We start from the raw sequence: 21,118 nt of genomic DNA, 5'->3' as shown, positions 1-21,118 counted from the left end.
CAGTGCTAGCCATACTACAGAAGGCTGAAGCTCTCCATACAGTGTACAAATACTGGTTACATTTCAAACGTAATAATCACACAATGTTCTCCATACAAGGCACAAGCACCAAGAGGGTACCCAGCACACTGTCTATTGCCACCATACAGGAGAATAGCAAGGGCATCATCACCAGTAAGGTACCGATTATGTCTAAAAACTATACACCACACCCAATCCACATTGCCAAAAATCTTTATTACAATAAATAAATCTTTTTTAGAGAGAAAAAGACAAAGTCTATTGCTTGTATCTGTCAACTCCATCCTGCAAGAAGTGCTAGTCTCTCGACAAACACAGGGTTCTCTAGAAATATTAACCCCTTGGATAAAGGGGCCCTCTGGCAGTGAATGGGTTGAACTCATTAATTTGGTCCGCTAATTTGAATATGTATTTCTCTGGTCTGTAAAAAAAAAAAAAGTCTGTCTGTCTAACAGACGCACCCTGACTGCAGCCTTGTAAGGGATGTAGTGATGTGTCACCAGCCGGGCATCTTGTCCCCATTTAAGGGTCTCTGTGTCACACAACAGTGCAGTTTAACAAACAGTGATTATTTACTTTCCCATGTTCCTTCAGTTGACATTTGTTATTGTGCTTTACGCTATAGGCTCCTCTGGCAGTGGAAGGGTCAAAGTACTTGTAAGATTATGCGGCTCCACAAAATATTTCCCTGGCTTGCTCATGTCTGGTCCATACTTAGTATTGCTTTATGCTTCAGCATGCGGTTCCCTCCAAGTGCAGGAAATATGAAGTCTTAGTGAAGTTGCAGGTGTAGAATCCTTCCATAACACGGCCTGTTTCTGGTTTCATGAGCAGTCATGACACAAGGCTACCTGTCCTGGGCGGTAATCACGGCAAGGACACAGGCGGCGGAACTTGGTACTCTGCCCTGAGCAGCTAAAAAGCAGCGGTTCCCTCTGAAGGTAGCACTCACGGACTGGCACGGACACTGCAGGGTACAGGTGACTCATGACGGACTCTGTGCTGTCACAGTGGGCACCCAGCCTGCAGGAAGAGGGACACAGTATTAGTGTGAGGTACAAGGAGCACAGCTGTCCTGCTGTATAATATGTGTGTATATATGTGTATTTGCTTGCTTACGTGTGTGTTAAAGGGACAGGAAAGTCAAAATTAAACTTTCATTATTAAGGCAGAGCATGCAGTTTTAAGCAACTTTCCAATTTACCTCTGGTATCTAATTTGCTTCATTTTCTTAGTATTCTTTGTTGAAAAGTATACCTGCGTATGCTCAGGGGCAGCAATGCACTACTGGGAGCTAGCTGCTGATTGGAGGCTGCATATATATATATGCCTCTTGTAGTCACTGGCTCACCAGATGTATTCAGCTAGCTCCCAGTAGTCCAGTAGTGCTCATTCAAAAAGGATACAAAGAGAATGAAGCAAATTTGATAATAGAGTTGAATTGGAAAGGAACATTTTGGGTTTGATTTCCCTTTAATAAATTTAGTGTCATCATTGTACTCCCTATGGGTTGTGTCTCCCTCATGTACTCCCAGTTGATAGTGATATTCTCCCTATTTGCAGTGAGTACAGGTGGTGTACACTCACACATCTTGTTGGCTGTATGCTGTCAGTATACTCCTTGCCGGTTGTATGTCCAGAGTGTAGTGATGTGCATTAATACTTCCTGTTGGCTGTGTGCACGTATTGTACTTCCTGCTGGTCAGTACACCCCTGCTGCTTTCTGATGGCTGTGCGCCCCCTGTGTACACTGTGCTGGAGATGCCTTCATCATTACTCACTGTTCTAGGGCGCTCCGCCTGTTGATGATACTGAAGAATGCCGGCTCACAGATTAGGTTGCGCTCCCAGCATGCACTGCTGCAGGACTCCCCCTCCTCAGACAGCCAGACCTGCATGGAGGAGACTGGGGGCCACATCTGGGGAGGGTTTACACTGGGGGGCCAGACCAGGTGTGTGTGATTAATGAGAAGCAGGGAAGAGGATAAAGGGACCTGGGACTGGTTAACAAAGAGGGGAGAGGGCAGAGGTGGGGAGCAAAACTCCTGAGAGGCATGAAGATAAAGAGGTAAAGAAAGAGACAAGCAGTGAGAGAAAGAAATAGGGGACGTTTGAGAGACAGAGAGATTGAGCAATTAAAACAGCCCATGAGAGAGACAGAAAACACACAGATATGGAGAGAGACAAGGGGTGCAGGGTGATGTACACAGACAGGGAGAGACGAGGGGTACCGGGTGAGGTACACAGACAGGGAGAGAGACAAGGGAAGCAGGGCGGGGTACGCAGACAGGGAGAGAGACAAGAGGTGCAGGGTGATGTACACAGACAGGGAGAGATGAGGGGTACCGGGTGAGGTACACAGACAGAGAGAAAGACAAGAGGTGCAGGGCGGGGTACGCAGACAGGGAGAGAGACAAGAGGTACAGGGCAGGGTACGCAGACAGAGAGAGAGAGAGATGAGGGGTGCAGGGTGAGGTACGCAGGCAGGGAGAGAGACAAGAGGTGCAGGGTGAGGTACGCAGACAGAGAGAAAGACAAGGGGAGCAGGGCGGGGTACGCAGACAGGGAGAGAGACAAGAGGTGCAGGGTGAGGTACACAGACAGGGAGAGAGACAAGAGGTGCAGGGTGAGGTACGCAGACAGGGAGAGAGACAAGAGGTACAGGGTGAGGTACGCAGACAGGGAGAGAGACAAGAGGTGCAGGGTGAGGTACGCAGACAGGGAGAGAGACAAGAGGTGCAGGGGGAGGTACGCAGACAGGGAGAGAGACAAGAGGTACAGGGCAGGGTACGCAGACAGGGAGAGAGACAAGAGGTACAGGGTGAGGTACGCAGACAGGGAGAGAGACAAGAGGTACAGGGCAGGGTACGCAGACAGGGAGAGAGACAAGAGGTACAGGGAAGGGTACGCAGACAGGGAGAGAGACAAGAGGTACAGGGTGAGGTACGCAGACAGGGAGAGAGACAAGAGGTGCAGGGTGAGGTACGCAGACAGGGAGAGAGACAAGAGGTGCAGGGTGAGGTACGCAGACAGGGAGAGAGACAAGAGGTGCAGGGTGAGGTACGCAGACAGGGAGAGAGACAAGAGGTACAGGGCGGGGTATGCAGACAGGGAGAGAGACAAGAGGTGCAGGGTGAGGTACGCAGACAGGGAGAGAGACAAGAGGTACAGGGTGAGGTACACAGACAGGGAGAGAGACAAGAGGTGCAGGGTGAGGTACGCAGACAGGGAGAGAGACAAGAGGTACAGGGCGGGGTATGCAGACAGGGAGAGAGACAAGAGGTGCAGGGTGAGGTACGCAGACAGGGAGAGAGACAAGAGGTGCAGGGTGAGGTACGCAGACAGGGAGAGAGACAAGAGGTACAGGGCGGGGTATGCAGACAGGGAGAGAGACAAGAGGTGCAGGGTGAGGTACGCAGACAGGGAGAGAGACAAGAGGTACAGGGTGAGGTACGCCGACAGGGAGAGAGACAAGAGGTGCAGGGTGAGGTACGCAGACAGAGAGAAAGACAAGGGGAGCAGGGCGGGGTACGCAGACAGGGAGAAAGACAAGAGGTGCAGGTTGAGGTACGCAGACAGAGAGAATGACAAGGGGAGCAGGGCGGGGTACCCAGACAGGGAGGGACAAGGGTTGCAGGGCGAGGTACGTAGACAGGGAGAGAGAGACAAGGAGTACAGGGTGAGGTACGCAGACAGGGAGAGAGACAAGAGGTGCAGGGTGAGGTACGCAGACAGGGAGAGAGACAAGAGGTGCAGGGTGAGGTACGCAGACAGAGAGAGAGAGAGAGAGATGAGGGGTACAGGGTGAGGTATGCAGACAGAGAGAAAGACAAGGGGAGCAGGGCGGGGTACGCAGACAGGGAGAGACAAGGGGTGCAGGGCGAGGTACGTAGACAGTGATAGAGAGACAAGGAGTACAGGGTGAGGTACGCAGACAGGGAGAGAGACAAGAGGTGCAGGGTGAGGTACGCAGACAGGGAGAGAGACAAGAGGTGTAGGGGGAGGTACGCAGACAGGGAAAGAGAGAGAGAGAGAGAGATGAGGGGTGCAGGGCGGGGTACACAGATAGGGAGAGAGCAAAGGGGAGCAGGGCGAGGTATGTAGACAGGGAGAGAGAGACAAGGAGTACAGGATGGGGTACATGGACAGGGAGAGAGACAAGAGGTGCAGGGCGAGGTACGCAGACAGGGAGAGAGACAAGAGGTGCAGGGTGAGGTACGCAGACAGGGAGAGAGAGAGAGATGAAGGGTGCAGGGCGGGGTACACAGATAGGGAGAGAGTAAAGGGGAACAGGGCGAGGTACGCAGACAGGGAGAGAGACGAGAGGTGCAGGGTGAGGTACGCAGACAGGGAGAGAGACAAGAGGTGCAGGGTGAGGTACGCAGACAGGGAGAGAGACAAGAGGTGCAGGGTGAGGTACGCAGACAGGGAGAGAGAAGAGAGGTGCAGGGTGAGGTACGCAGACAGGGAGAGAGACAAGAGGTGCAGGGCGAGGTACGCAGACAGAGAGAGAGACAAGAGGTGCAGGGTGAGGTACGCAGACAGGGAGAGAGACAAGAGGTGCAGGGTGAGGTATGCAGACAGGGAGAGAGACGAGGGGTACAGGAGGAGGTACACAGACAGGGAGAGAGACAAGGGGTGCAGGGTGACGTACGCAGACAGGGGGAGAGACAAGGGGTGCAGGGTGACGTACACAGACAGGGGGAGAGACGAGGGGTGCAGGGTGAGGTATGCAGATGGGGGAGAGACAAGGGAAGCAGTGCAGGATATGCAGATAGGGAGAGATTCAAAGGGTGCAGGGTGAGGTACACAGACAGAGAGAGAGAGAGAGACGAGGGGTGCAGGGTGAGGTACGCAGACAGAGAGAGAGACGAGGGGTGCAGAGTGAGGTACGCAGACAGGGGGAGAGACAAGGGGAGCAGTGCGGGGTACGCAGATAGGGAGAGAGACAAGGGGTGCAGGGCAAGTAAAAAAGACAGGAGATGGGGAGAACAAAAGAGACAGAATCAGATAGATATCAGGAAGTGAGAGAACCAGCAGTTGCAAAACAGATAATAGATGCAGCCAGAGCATTGTTATTCTATGCAGCCTATTCACTAACATTTGTGTAATACAGAAGCTGTGGGGCAGGTGCGCTATTAGTGCTTATAGGGTAGGTGCGCTATTAGTGCTTATGGGGCAGGTGTGCTATTAGTGCTTATGGGGCAGGTGCGCTATTAGTGCTTAAGGGCAGGTGCGCTATTAGTGCTTATGGGGCAGGTGCGCTATTAGTGCTTATGGGGCAGGTGCGCTATTAGTGCTTATGGGGCAGGTGTGCTATTAGTGCTTATGGGGCAGGTGCGCTATTACTGCTTATGGGGCAGGTGCGCTATTACTGCTTATGGGGCAGGTGCGCTATTAGTGCTTATGGGGCAGGTGCGCTATTAGTGCTTATGGGGCAGGTGCGCTATTAGTGCTTATGGGGCAGGTGCGCTATTAGTGCTTATGGGGCAGGTGCGCTATTAGTGCTTGTGCTATTACTGAAACTGATATTAACACAAGTAACATAACTCTGGGACTCACAGCACCTGCTGGCAGCCGGCATAATATAATACAATGTAAACACTGCAGCTATAACAGTAAGAATGCATAGCACTAAATACAAACTGTAGCGTGAACTGAGAAACGATAATACGCCATAACTATAAATATACACGCTGCACACATTGCTAATGTATGTAATTGCTCCTATAAAGAAACACCAGTATTGATCATGTACTAAAGAGATGCTATAAAACATTGTGCTAAAGCAGCGGCTGCAACACAATCCTGAGACAGGAAAACAAACAAAACCCTTTTTGCTTTATGTTTTGTAGCTTACGCATTCCTAGTCTCACTCACACACTGCCCCTGTCCTGCCTCACTCTCAGGTGCTCACACACTGCCCCTGTCCTGCCTCACTCTCTGGTGCTCACACACTGCCCCTGTCCTGCCTCACTCTCTGGTGCTCACACACTGCCCCTGTCCTGCCCCACTCTCTGGTGCTCACACACTGCCCCTGTCCTGCCCCACTCTCTGGTACTCACACAGCCCCTGTCCTGCCTCACTCTCTGATGCTCTGACAACCGGCTCAAACTGAACACAGATAAAACTGAAGTCCTCCTCCTCGGACCCAATAAATCCGCATGGGACGATTTCTGGAGGCCCACAGCACTCGGTCACCCTCCAACCCCAACCGACCTTGCACAAAATCTAGGCTTCATCCTGGACTCCTTACTCTCCATGGACCGACAAATCAATGCCATCGCCTCAACATGCTTCCACATTCTCCACCTGCTACGAAAAATCTTCAAGTGGATCCCTACCGAAACCAAGAAAACAGTCACCCACGCCCTCGTCAGCAGCCGGTTGGACTACGGCAACACACGCCAGCTCCACCATCAAACACCAAAAGAGACTCCAACACACTGGCCCTGTCCTGCCTCACCCTCTGATGCTCACACACTGCCCTATCCGGTCTCCCTCTCTGGTGCTCACGCACTGCCCCTGTCCTGCCTCACTCTCTGGTGCTCACACACTGCCCTGTCCTGTCTCACTCTCTGGTGCTCACACACTGCCCCTGTCCTGCCTCATTCTCTGGTGCTCACACACTGTCCCTGTCCTGCCTCACTCTCTGGTGCTCACACACTGTCCCTGTCCTGCCTCACTCTCTGGTGCTCACACACTGTCCCTGTCCTGCCTCACTCTCTGGTGCTCACACACTGCCCCTGTCCTGCCTCACTCTCTAGTGCTCACACACTGTCCCTGTCCTGTCTCACTCTCTGGTGCTCACACACTGTCCCTGTCCTGCCTCACTCTCTAGTGCTCACACACTGTCCCTGTCCTGTCTCACTCTCTGGTGCTCACACACTGTCCCTGTCCTGCCTCACTCTCTGGTGCTCACACACTGCCCCTGTCCTGCCTCACTCTCTGGTGCTCACACACTGCCCTGTCCTGACTTACTCTCTGGTGCTCACACACTGGCCCTGTCCTGCCGCACTCTCTGGTGCTCACACACTGCCCCTGTCCTGCCTCACTCTGGTGCTCACACACTGTCCTGCCTCACTCTCTGGTGCTCACACACTGCCCCTATCCTGCCTCACTCTCTGGTGCTCACACACTGTCCCTGTCCTGCCTCACTCTCTGGTGCTCACACACTGCCCCTGTTCTGCCTCACTCTCTGGTGCTCACACACTGTCCCTGTCCTGCCTCACTCTCTGGTGCTCACACACTGTCCCCGTCTTGCCTCACTCTCTGGTGCTCACACACTGCCCCTGTCCTGCCTCCCTCCCTGGTGCTTACACACTGTCCTGTCCTGCCTCACTCTCTGGTGCTCACACACTGCCCCCTGCCTCCCTCCCTGGTGCTTACACACTGTCCTGCCTCACTCTCTGGTGCTCACACACTGCCCCTGTCCTGCCTCACTCTCTGGTGCTCACACGCTAGCCCTGTCCTGCCTCACTCTCTGGTGCTCACACACTGCCCCTGTCCTGCCTCACTCTCTGGTGCTCACACACTGCCCCTGTCCTGCCTCCCTCCATGGTGCTCACACACTGCCACTGTCCTGTCTCCCTCTCTGGTGCTCACAAACTGCCCCTCTCCTACCTCACTCTCTAGTGCTCACACACTGGCCCTGTCCTGTCTCACTCTCTGGTGCTCACACACTGCCTCTGTCCTGCCTCCCTCCCTGCTGCTCACACACTGCCCCTGTCCTGCCTCACTCTCTGGTGCTTACACACTGTCCTGTCCTGCCTCACTCTCTGGTGCTCACACACTGCCCCTGTTCTGCCTCACTCTCTGATTCTCACACACTAACCCTGTCCTGTCTTACTCTTTGGTGCCCACACACTGCCCCTGTCCTACCTCACTCTCTGGTGCTCACACACTGGCCCTGTCCTGTCTCACTCTCTGGTGCTCACACACTGCCTCTGTCCTGTCTCCCTCCCTGCTGCTCACACACTGCCCCTGTCCTGCCTCACTCTCTGGTGCTCACACACTGCCCTGTCCTGCCTCACTCTCTGGTGCTCACACACTGCCCCTGTCCTGCCTCACTCTCTGGTGCTCACACACTGCCCTGTCCTGCCTCACTCTCTGGTGCTCACACACTGCCCCTGTCCTGCCTCACTCTCTGGCGCTCACACACTGCCACTGTCCTGCCCCACTCTCTAGTGCTCACACACTGGCCCTGTCCTGTCTCCCTTGCTGGTGTTCCCACAAGTGCAGGGAAACATTTTCTTTTGCATGGAAAATAAACAAATATAAACTGTTATGTCCTTTAAACTAAATCTCAGAGACCCTGTCAGATATGTTCCGGGGGTCTCACCTGATGCTGGATGTAGGAATGAAGTCTCTGAAGCATCCCCTCGCTGGTGTATTCATAAGGAACAAATGGCTCAACCTGTAGAGAGTGGCATTTGTGGTTAATTGAAGGATGCCCATTCCAAGCCCTCCATAGCCTCAAATTGTATAATGACTATGAAACATGGCTGTACTTGGCATGTCTTCCACAGGAACTGTTTGTCACTCAAGCTTCTTATGCTCAGCACACTATTCCTAAGCCCTTCCCTGTCTGCAACACACCCATGTGACTTATGCAATTAGCCTCTACTTATTTCTTCTCAATACTATGTATAGGTTTCTGGGTCCCATTTTAAACTACTGCTTAAGTGGAGTTTATTTATATAGAGGTATGTATATATTTTAGTTTTGATAAAGTGAAAAAATGTATATGCTGGTTGCTTATTGTTAATAATCCAGTGAGGTCTTTTATTTTAAATTAGAATTTCATACGCTACTCTTCAGCTACAAGTTTGTTCATGCCCCCACCGCTATCAGAACCTCCATAGTATAGCTGCTCTTCCTGTAAACACACCTTGCTCCTCATTATCGCCTTGACTGCTGCCTCAAACTCCTGCGTGTTGTTGTAATCCACGGTTATGACATGCGGCCTTCCGATAGACATCTCCATGTAAGGGTGCTGAGAGGAGACCTTTGAGAAGAGAACCACAAAGACATGTATCAACCACAAATTCTTCTATTTTCTAGAAATAGTCATCATCACAAGTTTGAAATAAAAGGTTTGCGTGTGAGTGAAACCCAACTTTGGATACATAAGAAACCCAACAGTTTTTTTATATTTCACATTCCAATGTTATAGATATAGATATAATAGATATAGATATTATAGATATAGATGATATAAATATAGATGATATAGATATAGATGATATAGATATATAGAAATCCAACAAGATAAGCACTTACCAACACCTCCATATACTGTGTGCTCTGCCGTAAGCATAACAATGAACAGGTTTGTTGAACTGGACTCAGTGAAAATCCCATTACTACATTATTGTAGTTATCATCCGCAGTTTCAGAAAGTAGGGGTCAGTTCCTCCCAGCTCCTGCGTGTTGTACGTAATAACACAGAGGAGACCAACAAGAAGAAACAACTAGAGACAATGTGCAAACGATTCCTAAATATGGGTTACCCTGAGACCATAGTGAAAGCAACAATGCGAGACAGCATCTCTCCTCACCCAACAATCCATCATCTCCAAACCACCAAAAACACCAGATACACGATTGAATTTCATAACGACATTCACACCTGCCTCTAGTGCAGTGCATAAGATTGTGCAACAACACTGGCCAATTTTGTTTACGAACACTAGTTTACCCTTTGATGACATCCCTCTGCCACGATTGGTCTACAAGAGGTCAAGGAATCTAATAGATCTTTTGGTGAAGATGGACCCAGTGAATAGCTATCGTAAGGATACGTGGCTACCAGCAGGCAAGAAAGGATGCTTCCGCTGTGGCAATTGCTCAACCAGTAATGGAATGATTACAGGAAATACACCACCGTCACACCAATCAGATGTTTCAGATTCAACATAGGTCGACATGTACCATGTCGTCTACATCATTATCTGTCCATGCTCCCTATATTATATTGGAAAAACTGTTACCACATTTAGGGAGAGGTTGGCGAACAATAAATCGGCAATAAGGTTGGCCTTTGAAAAAGGTGGATCAGACCAACCAGTGGCACGTCACTTTCAGCAAGCTGGTCATCCCATCCCCACCATGCGGACTATTTTGATTGATCATTTACCAAAATCAAGACGTGGAGATCGAGCAAAAGCGCTATTGAGGTTGGAATCGAGGTGGATATATCGTCTGGGGACTCTCTCACCAAAGGGTCTAAACACTATGATCGACTACAGTTGCTTCTACAAATAGGACTGGTGGTTTCCTGTCCTCCAATATGTTTCTACCATATCTTTGGGGCACATTGCGTTTTGCCTTTTTTATTATTCTTTGTTTTTAATATTTGTTGTCTGCTATAACTTTTTAGCACATTTGCTACACATGCGGATAAGATGTAATATAGCTTTTAAATATGTATAACTAGAAGTTTAGTCCCTCTGAGCTTATAGTATATTGTCCCTTAGGAGTCGTTCGTCCTGGATCAATTGGTCATGGAGATAACATCTTACGATTCTAATTATTATGATCGAAAAAAATCTGCCAGCTTTCTGAGTTACATTATTTGGATTTATAATATAAGATGATCCACATTGAAATACACACTGATATCTATTTTGGTCCCTTTAGATATGTGTAGGCAATTACACCTCCTAAATATATATTGTTACTAATCTAAAATCATCCATGTCACATGGATGATGAATCATTGTGTCCTTTCTTAGTTTACAGCCACTAGTTACGTCCGAATATCTCAATCATTACAGATCACTAACGTGGGTCAGTTAAGGATATGCATTAGACATCTTATCACCTTTAATTTGACTCTCCTTTCTCTCCCCCTATCCCCCTATCCACTGTATAGCTATCATTGTCTTTGCATTTATATGGATCATATATTTTTATATATATATATATATATATATATTTTTTTTTTTATATATTGATATTGATATTTATATAGGTTAATGACACCTATTAGTTCGGTCTAGACTTCATATGTGAACATAAGAAGTGCTTATACAATTTTTTTCATGAATGTACTATCCAATTGTGAATATGTTGTCAAAACTAACTATTTAATTTAGGCACTATTTAAGGCTATCATTATATGGAGTATTTTCAAACTGTATGTGATTTTGTTTATGTGCTCACATGTAATATATGTTTGCGATGTGTATATATATTACGGCCGGCACTGTTATCCACATTCTTTACTTTCTACTATTTAGCAGTGCAATTGTCACTACATACGTCAATCGTGATTTACGATTGGCCCCCTGAAGGGTGTGGTTAACAGACCGGTCTGTGATTGGACGACTATCATGTTAAATAGAGCGGGGTTATCAATTGTAATATCAGCCTGATGAAACGACCGGAAGGTCGAGAAACGCGTTGCTGTTTCTATTCTATGTTTTAAACAGTGTTTTTAAACGGCTTTTAAATAAAACTGTATATACGATATCCCCGCTCTCCGTATATCGTTTTTTGGTTGGCCCGGTAACCTGCCTTTCACCTTAAGGGCTCTTAGGTACTGATCCTATCACAGACGCTGTGTGCCTCTGACGCTCTGACTTCTGTTGCTGCGGATTGGACCCTGGATTGCCGGATCTATCCTCCCATTGGACCGTCTGGCGGACGACTAAGGTTCCGTCCTGCTTAGTGTGGCATACGTTTATGCCAACACTTTTGTGAGTACCCTGACCGTCCGTGTTGTCCTGTCTCCTGTTCTCATTGTTACACCACGATACTGTCCCATAAGGCGCCTCTCTTTTTATCTGCTCCCACAGATTTGTTGTCACCTTTTCCTTTCAAGAGTGCTGCCGTCCATTTTGGATACCGACTGCTACCGCCATCGTTGGTTGCTGGCTGCTCCAGGAACTTTTTCCATCTTGAAACTGCTTTTGTGAGTCAAGTACTGACCGCCATTTGTGCGCACCTCCGTAGGATATATCCTCCCTTTTTTTTATAACTAGAAGTTTGGCTAGTAATAAGTTGGCTATATTATTCATAGTTTACCGTAGTGATTTTTTGTTTAGCAGGTTAGCAATACATTTTATGATAGGGGATCCCTGGATTCGCTGCAATCTGGATCTGACGTATTTTCAGTGTTGTCTGTACGTTGCCATGGTGTTTTCGGAAATACTTATCACATCAGCTGAGAGAGCGTCATATGTTCGGCTGGATATAATGCCACATAGTACACAGCTGTTATGTTTGTGTTTTTGTTTAGCGATCACCATGACAACGGACCCAGTTTGATGACGATTACACTTGATGCAAGTTGTTACGCGATCCTCCCTGGGGGTATATTAGGCATATAGGGGTGTGTTGGTATAGGTTGGGCATCATTTTGCATGTGACCAAGGCCTCTATGAGGGGCGAAACGTTATGTGTTACGTTGTTTTGACACATTAAAGGTGGTTGCAGTAATTCTGTGGTGCCTGTTTACTTGTTGTTCAGATGGGATTTTCACTGAGTCCAGTTCAACAAACCTGTTCATTATATATATATATATATATATATATATATATATACACACACCTATACCTATATATTTATTCCTATAGATACATAAATATATATTTTACATTAACATTATCAGATATACTGTATTTATAAATATATTTAAAATAATTAAATTTTTTTCTATGTGAAGAACATTAAAACGTAAAATATGCGTACAGCACTTCGGGTTTCACGCTTTAGGTATAACGCAATGGAGTTAGTTATCTTAAGGTGCGTTATGTAAACAATAAATATAAAATATTGTAATAAATATTGATAATAAGTATTAATAATTATTAATAATTATAGATACTGTAAAAAATAATATATATAAATATATATATTCTATGGATTATTTATGTTTTTTAGTACATCTATAATTATCATTTACATTAATAGTTTTCAATATATTATTTAATAAATACATAATGTGTCTTATGATAGACCTACATTATATATATATATATATATATATATATATATATATATATATATATCTGATAATGTTAATGTAATATTTATATATTGTGTGTATATATATATATATATATATATATATATATATATATATATATATCTGATAATGTTAATGTAAAATATTATATCTATATCTCTATAGTAATAGATATACAGGTATAGGTATATATAGCCATCAATTGAAATATTTATTTAAAATAAAAATAAAATGTTCCTGTATTTGAAGAACATAGGAGTGTTAACTATTTACAGTAAATACACAGTAAAACACATTATTAAATATTATTATAGTAGTATTATCTAGACACATACGTATATTATAGACCTTTGCAGTCAAATACATTACCATATACCATATACCTTTGAACCCTTATACATATTTTGTATTAATATTTATGTCTAATTTTTATCAGATAGTGTTTATATTAGTGTAACTGTTTATTTTAATGTATTTATGTTGTGTTTAGTGCATCTTTTATTTTTAGCCCTAATATTTTATGCAAGATCTTCAGTCTAGCTAACACAACGCAGGTTAAATTCAATTGTGCTCAAGTGAATAAGTTTACTTTGAACTTGTAATATGCTCTCAAATTAACGTGCCCGTGATATACTTTTATAGCTCATGCACAAACGTTAGCACGCCACTTGTAATCTAGCCAGTGCCATAAGGGTTACGGATCTCTTTACAGACATATGGTCCTTATGAAGTACCAATGACACAAAATTTATAGACATCATTTATGAGAAATATTACAGTTAAATTGTTTTCCACCAGCCTTTATTAAACAAAGCTCCTCCTTATCTAACACTTTTTTCATTTAAAGGGCTATTTTTATGTAGTCTTGCAAAACAATATTTTTTTACCATACTGGACGTGAAAAAACATTGGGAATCCTTTCAAATCTTATTTGCTGCAATTGTTTTTTAGTGGACAATGCCACCCCCCTATTATTTGATGTACTTAGTGCCAATCTGGACCTTAATTTTTATTGTATGGCCCAGCTTTTGCAAAAGTGCATTATATCACTGAGCGAAACAACGTACCTAACTAATGTCCAGAACAACTGCACTAAGATGATTCAGTCACTTATGCTCTAGTGATTTCTCCTTTAGTAAAATATAATTGGAATTTATGAAATTTTCCATCTTGCAGATGCCAATCAATATTTATTGAATCCAGGCCTCTCTTTTTTTCCCTTTTTACAGTCTTAATACATTCACTGCACTTTCACTTGCTCTCACATCTAAAAAATCCCTTTATGCCTTTACAATTTGCATTAATCCCTCTTGCTACAGGGCATTACGCACATTTTTGTATGAGAAGGAGAGGCACACATTACAGTATAGTGCTCAATAAAATTAAAATACTTATTTAAAGTATGCAGGAAAACGTATATCACGTAAACATTATATTGAATTTTATGCTCAATATTTTCAAAACACAAAGTTAAAGTGAAGGTCAATTTTTGGGATTCAAAATACATCATGTTGAAGATTATCTTAAAAACATTAAATTCGCTTACTTTATATGTATAAATAACTAACCCTTTGCCCAAAAAATGTATTTATAATGTTGCTCCGTTATCGCGTTTATCTCCGCCCATACAAGACTTCCTTATTCTGACTTGATGACGTCGCTTTGTTTCTTACAACGAGACTACGCTCGTGCACCCTTGTTCTGTTTGAAATGCGCATGCGTACGGTCAGCTCAATAGCGCATGCGCGTAATTAACGGCCGTAACTTTGTATGCAGTAATTTTGCGAGCAAACAACGAATGCGCGTTACGGGGACGAGCATGATGATGATGCCGCGATGTTTACTTACACGCATGCGCATAAGCTGACAATGACGAAAACGAAAAGGGGCTGGACGCCACGGGGTAAAACAATAGATTGGAGCCAAAAGATGTCAATCAATAAAGGCACTATGACGGGCGGATTTTACAGCTGAAACGGAGCGGTTTCAAAACGTAAAATATAAATCTTTTGCTTGTATCTATCTATACTTTGATGAATGAACATCATACTCATTTTAGCTAAAATATTGAAAACTGCTAAGCACAACCCCAGACTTGACCTTCACTTTAAAATCATATCAAGTACAAAATTCAAAGCACACTTTCGGGTAGATTATGAGTTTTGCGTTATGAGGGGTGCGGTGCTAACGTGCAGTTTATTCTCACCGCTCACTTACCTACATCGCTGGTATTACGGGTTTTTACAAACCCGACGTTAACAAGCAAGAAGTGAGCATAGGGCAAAATTGCGCTCCACACTGCACTCCAATAGCAGCGCTGCTTAAGTGAGTGGTGAGCTGGTTGTACGTGCTCGTGCACGATTTCCCCATAGACATCAATTGGGAGAGCCGGCTGAGAAAAAGTCTAACACCAGCAAAAAAGCAGCATAAAGTTCAGTAACGCAGCCCCATTGATTCCTATGGGGAAACACATTTTATGTTTACACCTAACACCCTAACATGAACCCCGAGTCAAAACACCCCTAATCTTACACTTATTAACCCCTAATCTGCCACACCCGACATCACCGACACCTACATTATATTTATTAACCCCTAATCTGCAGCTCCGGACATCGCTGCCACCTACATTATACTTATGAACCCCTAATCTGCTGCCCCCAACACTGCCGACACCTACATTATATTTATTAACCCCTAATCTCCCTCCCCAATGTCGCCGCAACCTACCTACATTTATTAACCCCTAATCTGTCGCCCCCAACGTCGCCGCCACTATTCTAAATTTATTAACCCCTAAACCTAAGTCTAACCCTAACCCTAACACCCCCTAACTTAAATATAATTTAAGTAAATCTAAATAAAATTCCTATCATTAATTAAATTATTCCTATTTAAAACTAAATACTTACCTATAAAATAAACCCTACGCTAGCTACAATATAACTAATAGTTACATTGTATCTAGCTTAGGGTTTATTTTTATTTTACAGGCAAGTTTGTATTTATTTTAACTAGGTAGATTAGTTACTAAATAGTTATTAACTATTTACTAACTACCTAGCTAAAATAAATACAAATTTACCTGTAAAATAACACCTAACCTAAGTTACACTAACACCTAACACTACAATTTAATAACTTACCTAAATTAAATACAATTAAATAAATTAAATACAACTAGCTAAATTACAAAAAAACAAACACTAAATTACAGAAAATAAAAAACAAATTACAAGATATTTAAACTAATTACACCTAATCTAAGAGCCCTATAAAAATAAAAAAGCCCCCCAAAATTAAAAAAAAACCCTAGCCTAAACTAAACTAAAGGGCATTTTGTGGGGCATTGCCCCAAAGAAATCAGCTCTTTTACCTGTAAATAAAAAATACAAATACCCCCCCAACAGTAAAACCCACCACCCACACAACCAACCCCCCAAATAAAACCCTAACTAAAAAAAACTAAGCTCCCCATTGCCCTGAAAAGGGCATTTGGATGGGCATTGCCCTTAAAAGGGCATTTAGCTCTAATGCTGCCCAAAGCCCTAACCTAAAAATAAAACCCACCCAATACACCCTTAGATGTCCTCAACGAAGCCGGCAGAAGTGGTCCTCCAGACGGGCAGAAGTCTTCACTAGATAACATCTTCTATCTTCATCCTTCCGACACGGAGCGGCTCCATCTTCAAGACATCCGGCGCGGAGCATCATCTTCCAACAAAGTCTTCTTGCTGAATGAATATCTCTTGAAGTGACGTCATCCAAGATGGCGTCTCTTAGATTCTGATTGGCTGATAGAATTCTATGAGCCAATAGGAATTAAAGGGACAGTTAAGACTCAAAATAAACTTTAAACAATAGGTTACTTGCCACACGATTATGGAGCACATCGTTCTCCCTGTGCTGCAGTCCTCAGTGATTATCCATTTTTTTTTAAAAAAAACAACTGCCTTTCACAGGAAAAAATGGTGGCCTAACTCCTCCTAAGTTGACGTCATTTAGAAGCTGATTCTAACAGCAAATGACATGAGTGTTGGCCACGACGTTGACGCCCATTTGCGCATGCGCATTTGTTCAGAATAGTCACTAGCAGCAGGAACTGAAAGAAGGTTCCTATTTCAGTGACGGACCGCTTTTTGCATAGGTAAGAGCGATTTCCCCCCGCACACTATACTCATGACAGGTTATAGGGAACCAGGCTGCGGGTGCATGTAATGTGTATTGGGGTGACAGGCATAGAACAAGGCAGGCTTGCACAGCGCAATATTCTGTTTGGTACACAGCCCGAGGTCTGATCCTAGCAAATACTAATGTAATGCGAATCGGGTTGTGGGTAAATTTAATGTGTATTGGGGTGACAGGAATAGAACAAGGCAGGCTCTGCTGGCACAGCGCAAATTGGGTTGCGGGTACATGTAATGTGTATTGGGGTGACAGGCATAGAACAAGGCAGGCTCTGCTGGCACAGCGCAAATCGGGTTGCGGGTACATGTAATGTGTATTGGGGTGATCCTAGCAAATACTAATGTAATGCTAATCGGGTTGCGGGTACATGTAATGTGTATTGGGGTGACAGGCATAGAACAAGGCAGGCTCTGCTGGCACAGCGCAAATCGGGTTGCGGGTACATGTAATGTGTATTGGGGTGATCCTAGCAAATACTAATGTAATGCTAATCGGGTTGCGGGTACATGTAATGTGTATTGGGGTGACAGACATAGAACAAGGCAGGCTCTGCTGGCACAGCGCAAATCGGGTTGCGGGTACATGTAATGTGTATTGGGGTGATCCTAGCAAATACTAATGTAATGCTAATCGGGTTGCGGGTACATGTAATGTGTATTGGGGTGATCCTAGCAAATACTAATGTAATGCTAATCGGGTTGCGGGTACATGTAATGTGTATTGGGGTGACAGACATAGAACAAGGCAGGCTCTGCTGGCACAGCACAAATCGGGTTGCGGGTACATGTAATGTGTATTGGGGTGATCCTAGCAAATACTAATGTAATGCTAATCGGGTTGCGGGTACATGTAATGTGTATTGGGGTGACAGACATAGAACAAGGCAGGCTCTGCTGGCACAGCACAAATCGGGTTGCGGGTACATGTAATGTGTATTGGGGTGATCCTAGCAAATACTAATGTAATGCTAATCGGGTTGCGGGTACATGTAATGTGTATTGGGGTGACAGACATAGAACAAGGCAGGCTCTGCTGGCACAGCACAAATCGGGTTGCGGGTACATGTAATGTGTATTGGGGTGACAGACATAAAACAAAGCAGGCTCTGCTGGCACAGCACAATATTATGTTTGGTACATAGCCCAAGGTCTGATCCTAGCAGAGCCTGCCTTGTTCTATGCCTGTCACCCCAATACACATTACATGTAGCCGCAACCCGATTCGCATTACATTAGTATTTGCTAGGATCAGACCTCGGGCTGTGTGTGTACCAAACATGATATTGTGCTGTGCCAGCAGAACCTGCCTTGTTCTATGCCTATCACCTCAATACACATTACATGTGCCTGCAACCCGATTAGCATTACATTAGTATTTGCTAGGATCAGACCTCGGGCTGTGTACCAAACAGAATATTGCGCTGTGCCAGCTTGCCTTGAATATTGCGCTGAGCAGCTTGAGACACGACTTACCTGTGTTTCCAAAGCGCGAAAACTGAAGGAGCACAAGAGAGCTAGGTTTTATAGACTTCCGGTGCAGCACTAAAACGGATCCTCACCGCATTCTATATAAAAAAAACAAAAAACAAAACAAAACACTGTACGCATGCGTTAGGCTAAATGCTCGTTCAAGTTGGGCGTGCATGAAATTTTTTTAAAAGAAGCTCCGGGGGAAGAAGACAATGGGAGGAGGAGTTAGGCTTCCATGTTTTGGTGTGAACGGCAGTTTTTTTTTAAAAAAATGGATAATCACTGAGGACTGCAGCACAGGGAGAACGATGTGCTCCATAATCGTGTGGCAAGTAACCTATTGACTAAAGTTTATTTTGAGTCTTAACTGTCCCTTTAAGGTAGAAAAAAATCCTATTGGCTGATGCAATCAGCCAATATGATTGAGCTTGCATTCTATTGGCTGATTGGAACAGCCAATAGAATGCAAGCTCAATCCTATTGGCTGACTGCATCAGCCAATAGGATGTTTTCTACCTTAATTCCGATTGGCTGATAGAATTCTATCAACCAATTGGAATCTAAGAGACGCCATCTTGGATGACGTCACTTAAAGAGATATTCATTCAGTAAGAAGACTTCGTTGGAAGAGGATGCTTTGCGCCGGATGTCTTGAAGATGGAGCCGCTCCACGTCGGAAGGATGAAGATAGAAGATGCCGTCTGGATGAAGACTTCTGCCCGTTGGGAGGACCACTTCTGCCGGCATCGTTAAGGACATCTTGCTGCTTTGATGAAGACTTCTCCCGGTAAGTGAATCTTCGGGGGTTAGTGTTAGGATTTTTTAAGGGTGTATTGGGTGGGTTTTATTTTTAGGTTAGGGCTTTGGGCAGCAATAGAGCTAAATGCCCTTTTAATGGCAATGCCCATTCAAATGCCCTTTTCAGGGCAATGGGGAGCTTAGGTTTTTTTAGTTAGGGTTTTATTTGGGGGGTTGGTTGTGTGGGTGGTGGGTTTTAATGTTGGGGGGTATTTGTATTTTTTATTTACAGGTAAAAGAGCTGATTTCTTTGGGGCAATGCCCCACAAAAGGCCCTTTTAAGGGCTATTTATAGTTAAGTTTAGGCTAGGTTTTTTTTTAATTTGGGGGGGGGGCTTTTTTTATTTTGATAGGGCTATTAGATTAGGTGTAATTAGTTTACATATCTTGTAATTTGTTTTTTATTTTCTGTAATTTAGCTAATTGTATTTAATTTATTTAATTGTATTTAATTTATGTAAGTTATTTAATTGTAGTGTAGTGTTAGGTGTTAGTGTAACTTAGGTTAGGTTTTGTTTTACAGGTACATTTGTATTTATTTTAGCTAGGTAGTTAGTAAATAGTTAATAACTATTTAGTAACTATTCTACCTAGTTAAAATAAATACAAACTTGCCTGTAAAATAAAAATAAACCCTAAGCTAGATACAATGTTAACTATTAGTTATATTGTAGCTAGCTTAGGGTTTATTTTATAGGTAAGTATTTAGTTTTAAATAGGAATAATTTAGGTAATGATAGGATATTTAAGTTAGGGGGTGTTAGGGTTAGGGTTAGACTTAGGTTTAGGGGTTAATAAATTTAGAATAGTGGCAGCGATGTTAGGGACGGCAGATTAGGGGTTAATAATATTTAACTAGTGTTTGCGATTCGGGAGTGCGGCGGTAGAGGCTGTACCGCTCACTTTTTGGCCTCCCAGGCAGACTCGTAATACCGGCGCTATGGAAGTCCCATAGAAAAAAGCTTTTACGAAATTTACGTAAGTTGGTTTGCAGTAAGGCCAAAAAAGTGTGCGGTACACCTATACCTGCAAGACTCGTAGGGGCGCGATCCGATATCGATCGCAGTTTGCGGCGCAAGCGAGGAGACCGGCGTCGCCCGCAGTTTCAGCTCGCAACTCGAGCCATCCCATATAGGTCGCCGTCAGATGCTAACGTGCCGTAAGTCTCACAAACCAGCGATGTCCAGAAATCTGCGCAAGTACAAATTTCTGGCGTCGCCAGTGACTTGCGCCACGTTAGAATCTGCCGGCGCCTATAAAACCTGACTAAAGTCTAAAACACCCGCACTGTCTAACACGCCTCCCTAACATAGCCCGCACTGTCTAACACGCCTCCCTAACATAGCCCGCACTGTCTAACCCTCTATCCGCTATCCCCCCTCACTATCCTAACAATAAAAAAGCTATTAACCCCTAAACCGCCGCTCCTTTACCCCGCCGCAACCTAATAAAGTTATTAACCCCTAAACTGCCGCTCCCGTACCCCGCCGCCAGCTATATTATATCTATAACCCCCTAAAGTGAGCCCTTAACACCGCCGCCATCTATATTAAAATTATTAACCCCTAATGTAAGCCCCTTACACCGCCGCCATCTCTATTAAAATGATTAACCCCTAATTTAATCTACCTACCCTGCCGCCAGCTATATTATCTATATTAACCCTAAGT

The 21,118-nt window shown here is 44.6% G+C and overlaps 1 protein-coding gene across 1 annotated transcript in view; it reads right to left on the bottom strand.

The window, feature by feature from the left end:
* Window positions 1-395: 395 nt before the first annotated feature.
* The window catches only part of MGAT5B (alpha-1,6-mannosylglycoprotein 6-beta-N-acetylglucosaminyltransferase B), a 154,339-nt gene continuing 133,616 nt past the window's right edge, over window positions 396-21,118 (bottom strand). Inside the window, exons 15-18 of the mRNA XM_053688752.1 lie at window positions 8,911-9,027; window positions 8,362-8,436; window positions 1,803-2,065; window positions 396-1,044 (exon numbers count right to left, since the gene is read on the bottom strand). Of these exons, the coding sequence (XP_053544727.1) occupies window positions 846-1,044; window positions 1,803-2,065; window positions 8,362-8,436; window positions 8,911-9,027 (654 nt within the window). The 3' untranslated portion in view covers window positions 396-845. The remainder of the gene's footprint in view (window positions 1,045-1,802; window positions 2,066-8,361; window positions 8,437-8,910; window positions 9,028-21,118) is intronic.

Source organism: Bombina bombina, chromosome 1 (genome assembly GCF_027579735.1).
Source record: "Bombina bombina isolate aBomBom1 chromosome 1, aBomBom1.pri, whole genome shotgun sequence".
NCBI lineage: Eukaryota > Metazoa > Chordata > Amphibia > Anura > Bombinatoridae > Bombina > Bombina bombina.
Note: the sequence above shows the minus strand (reverse complement) of the source record. Positions and strands in the feature narration are given on the sequence as shown.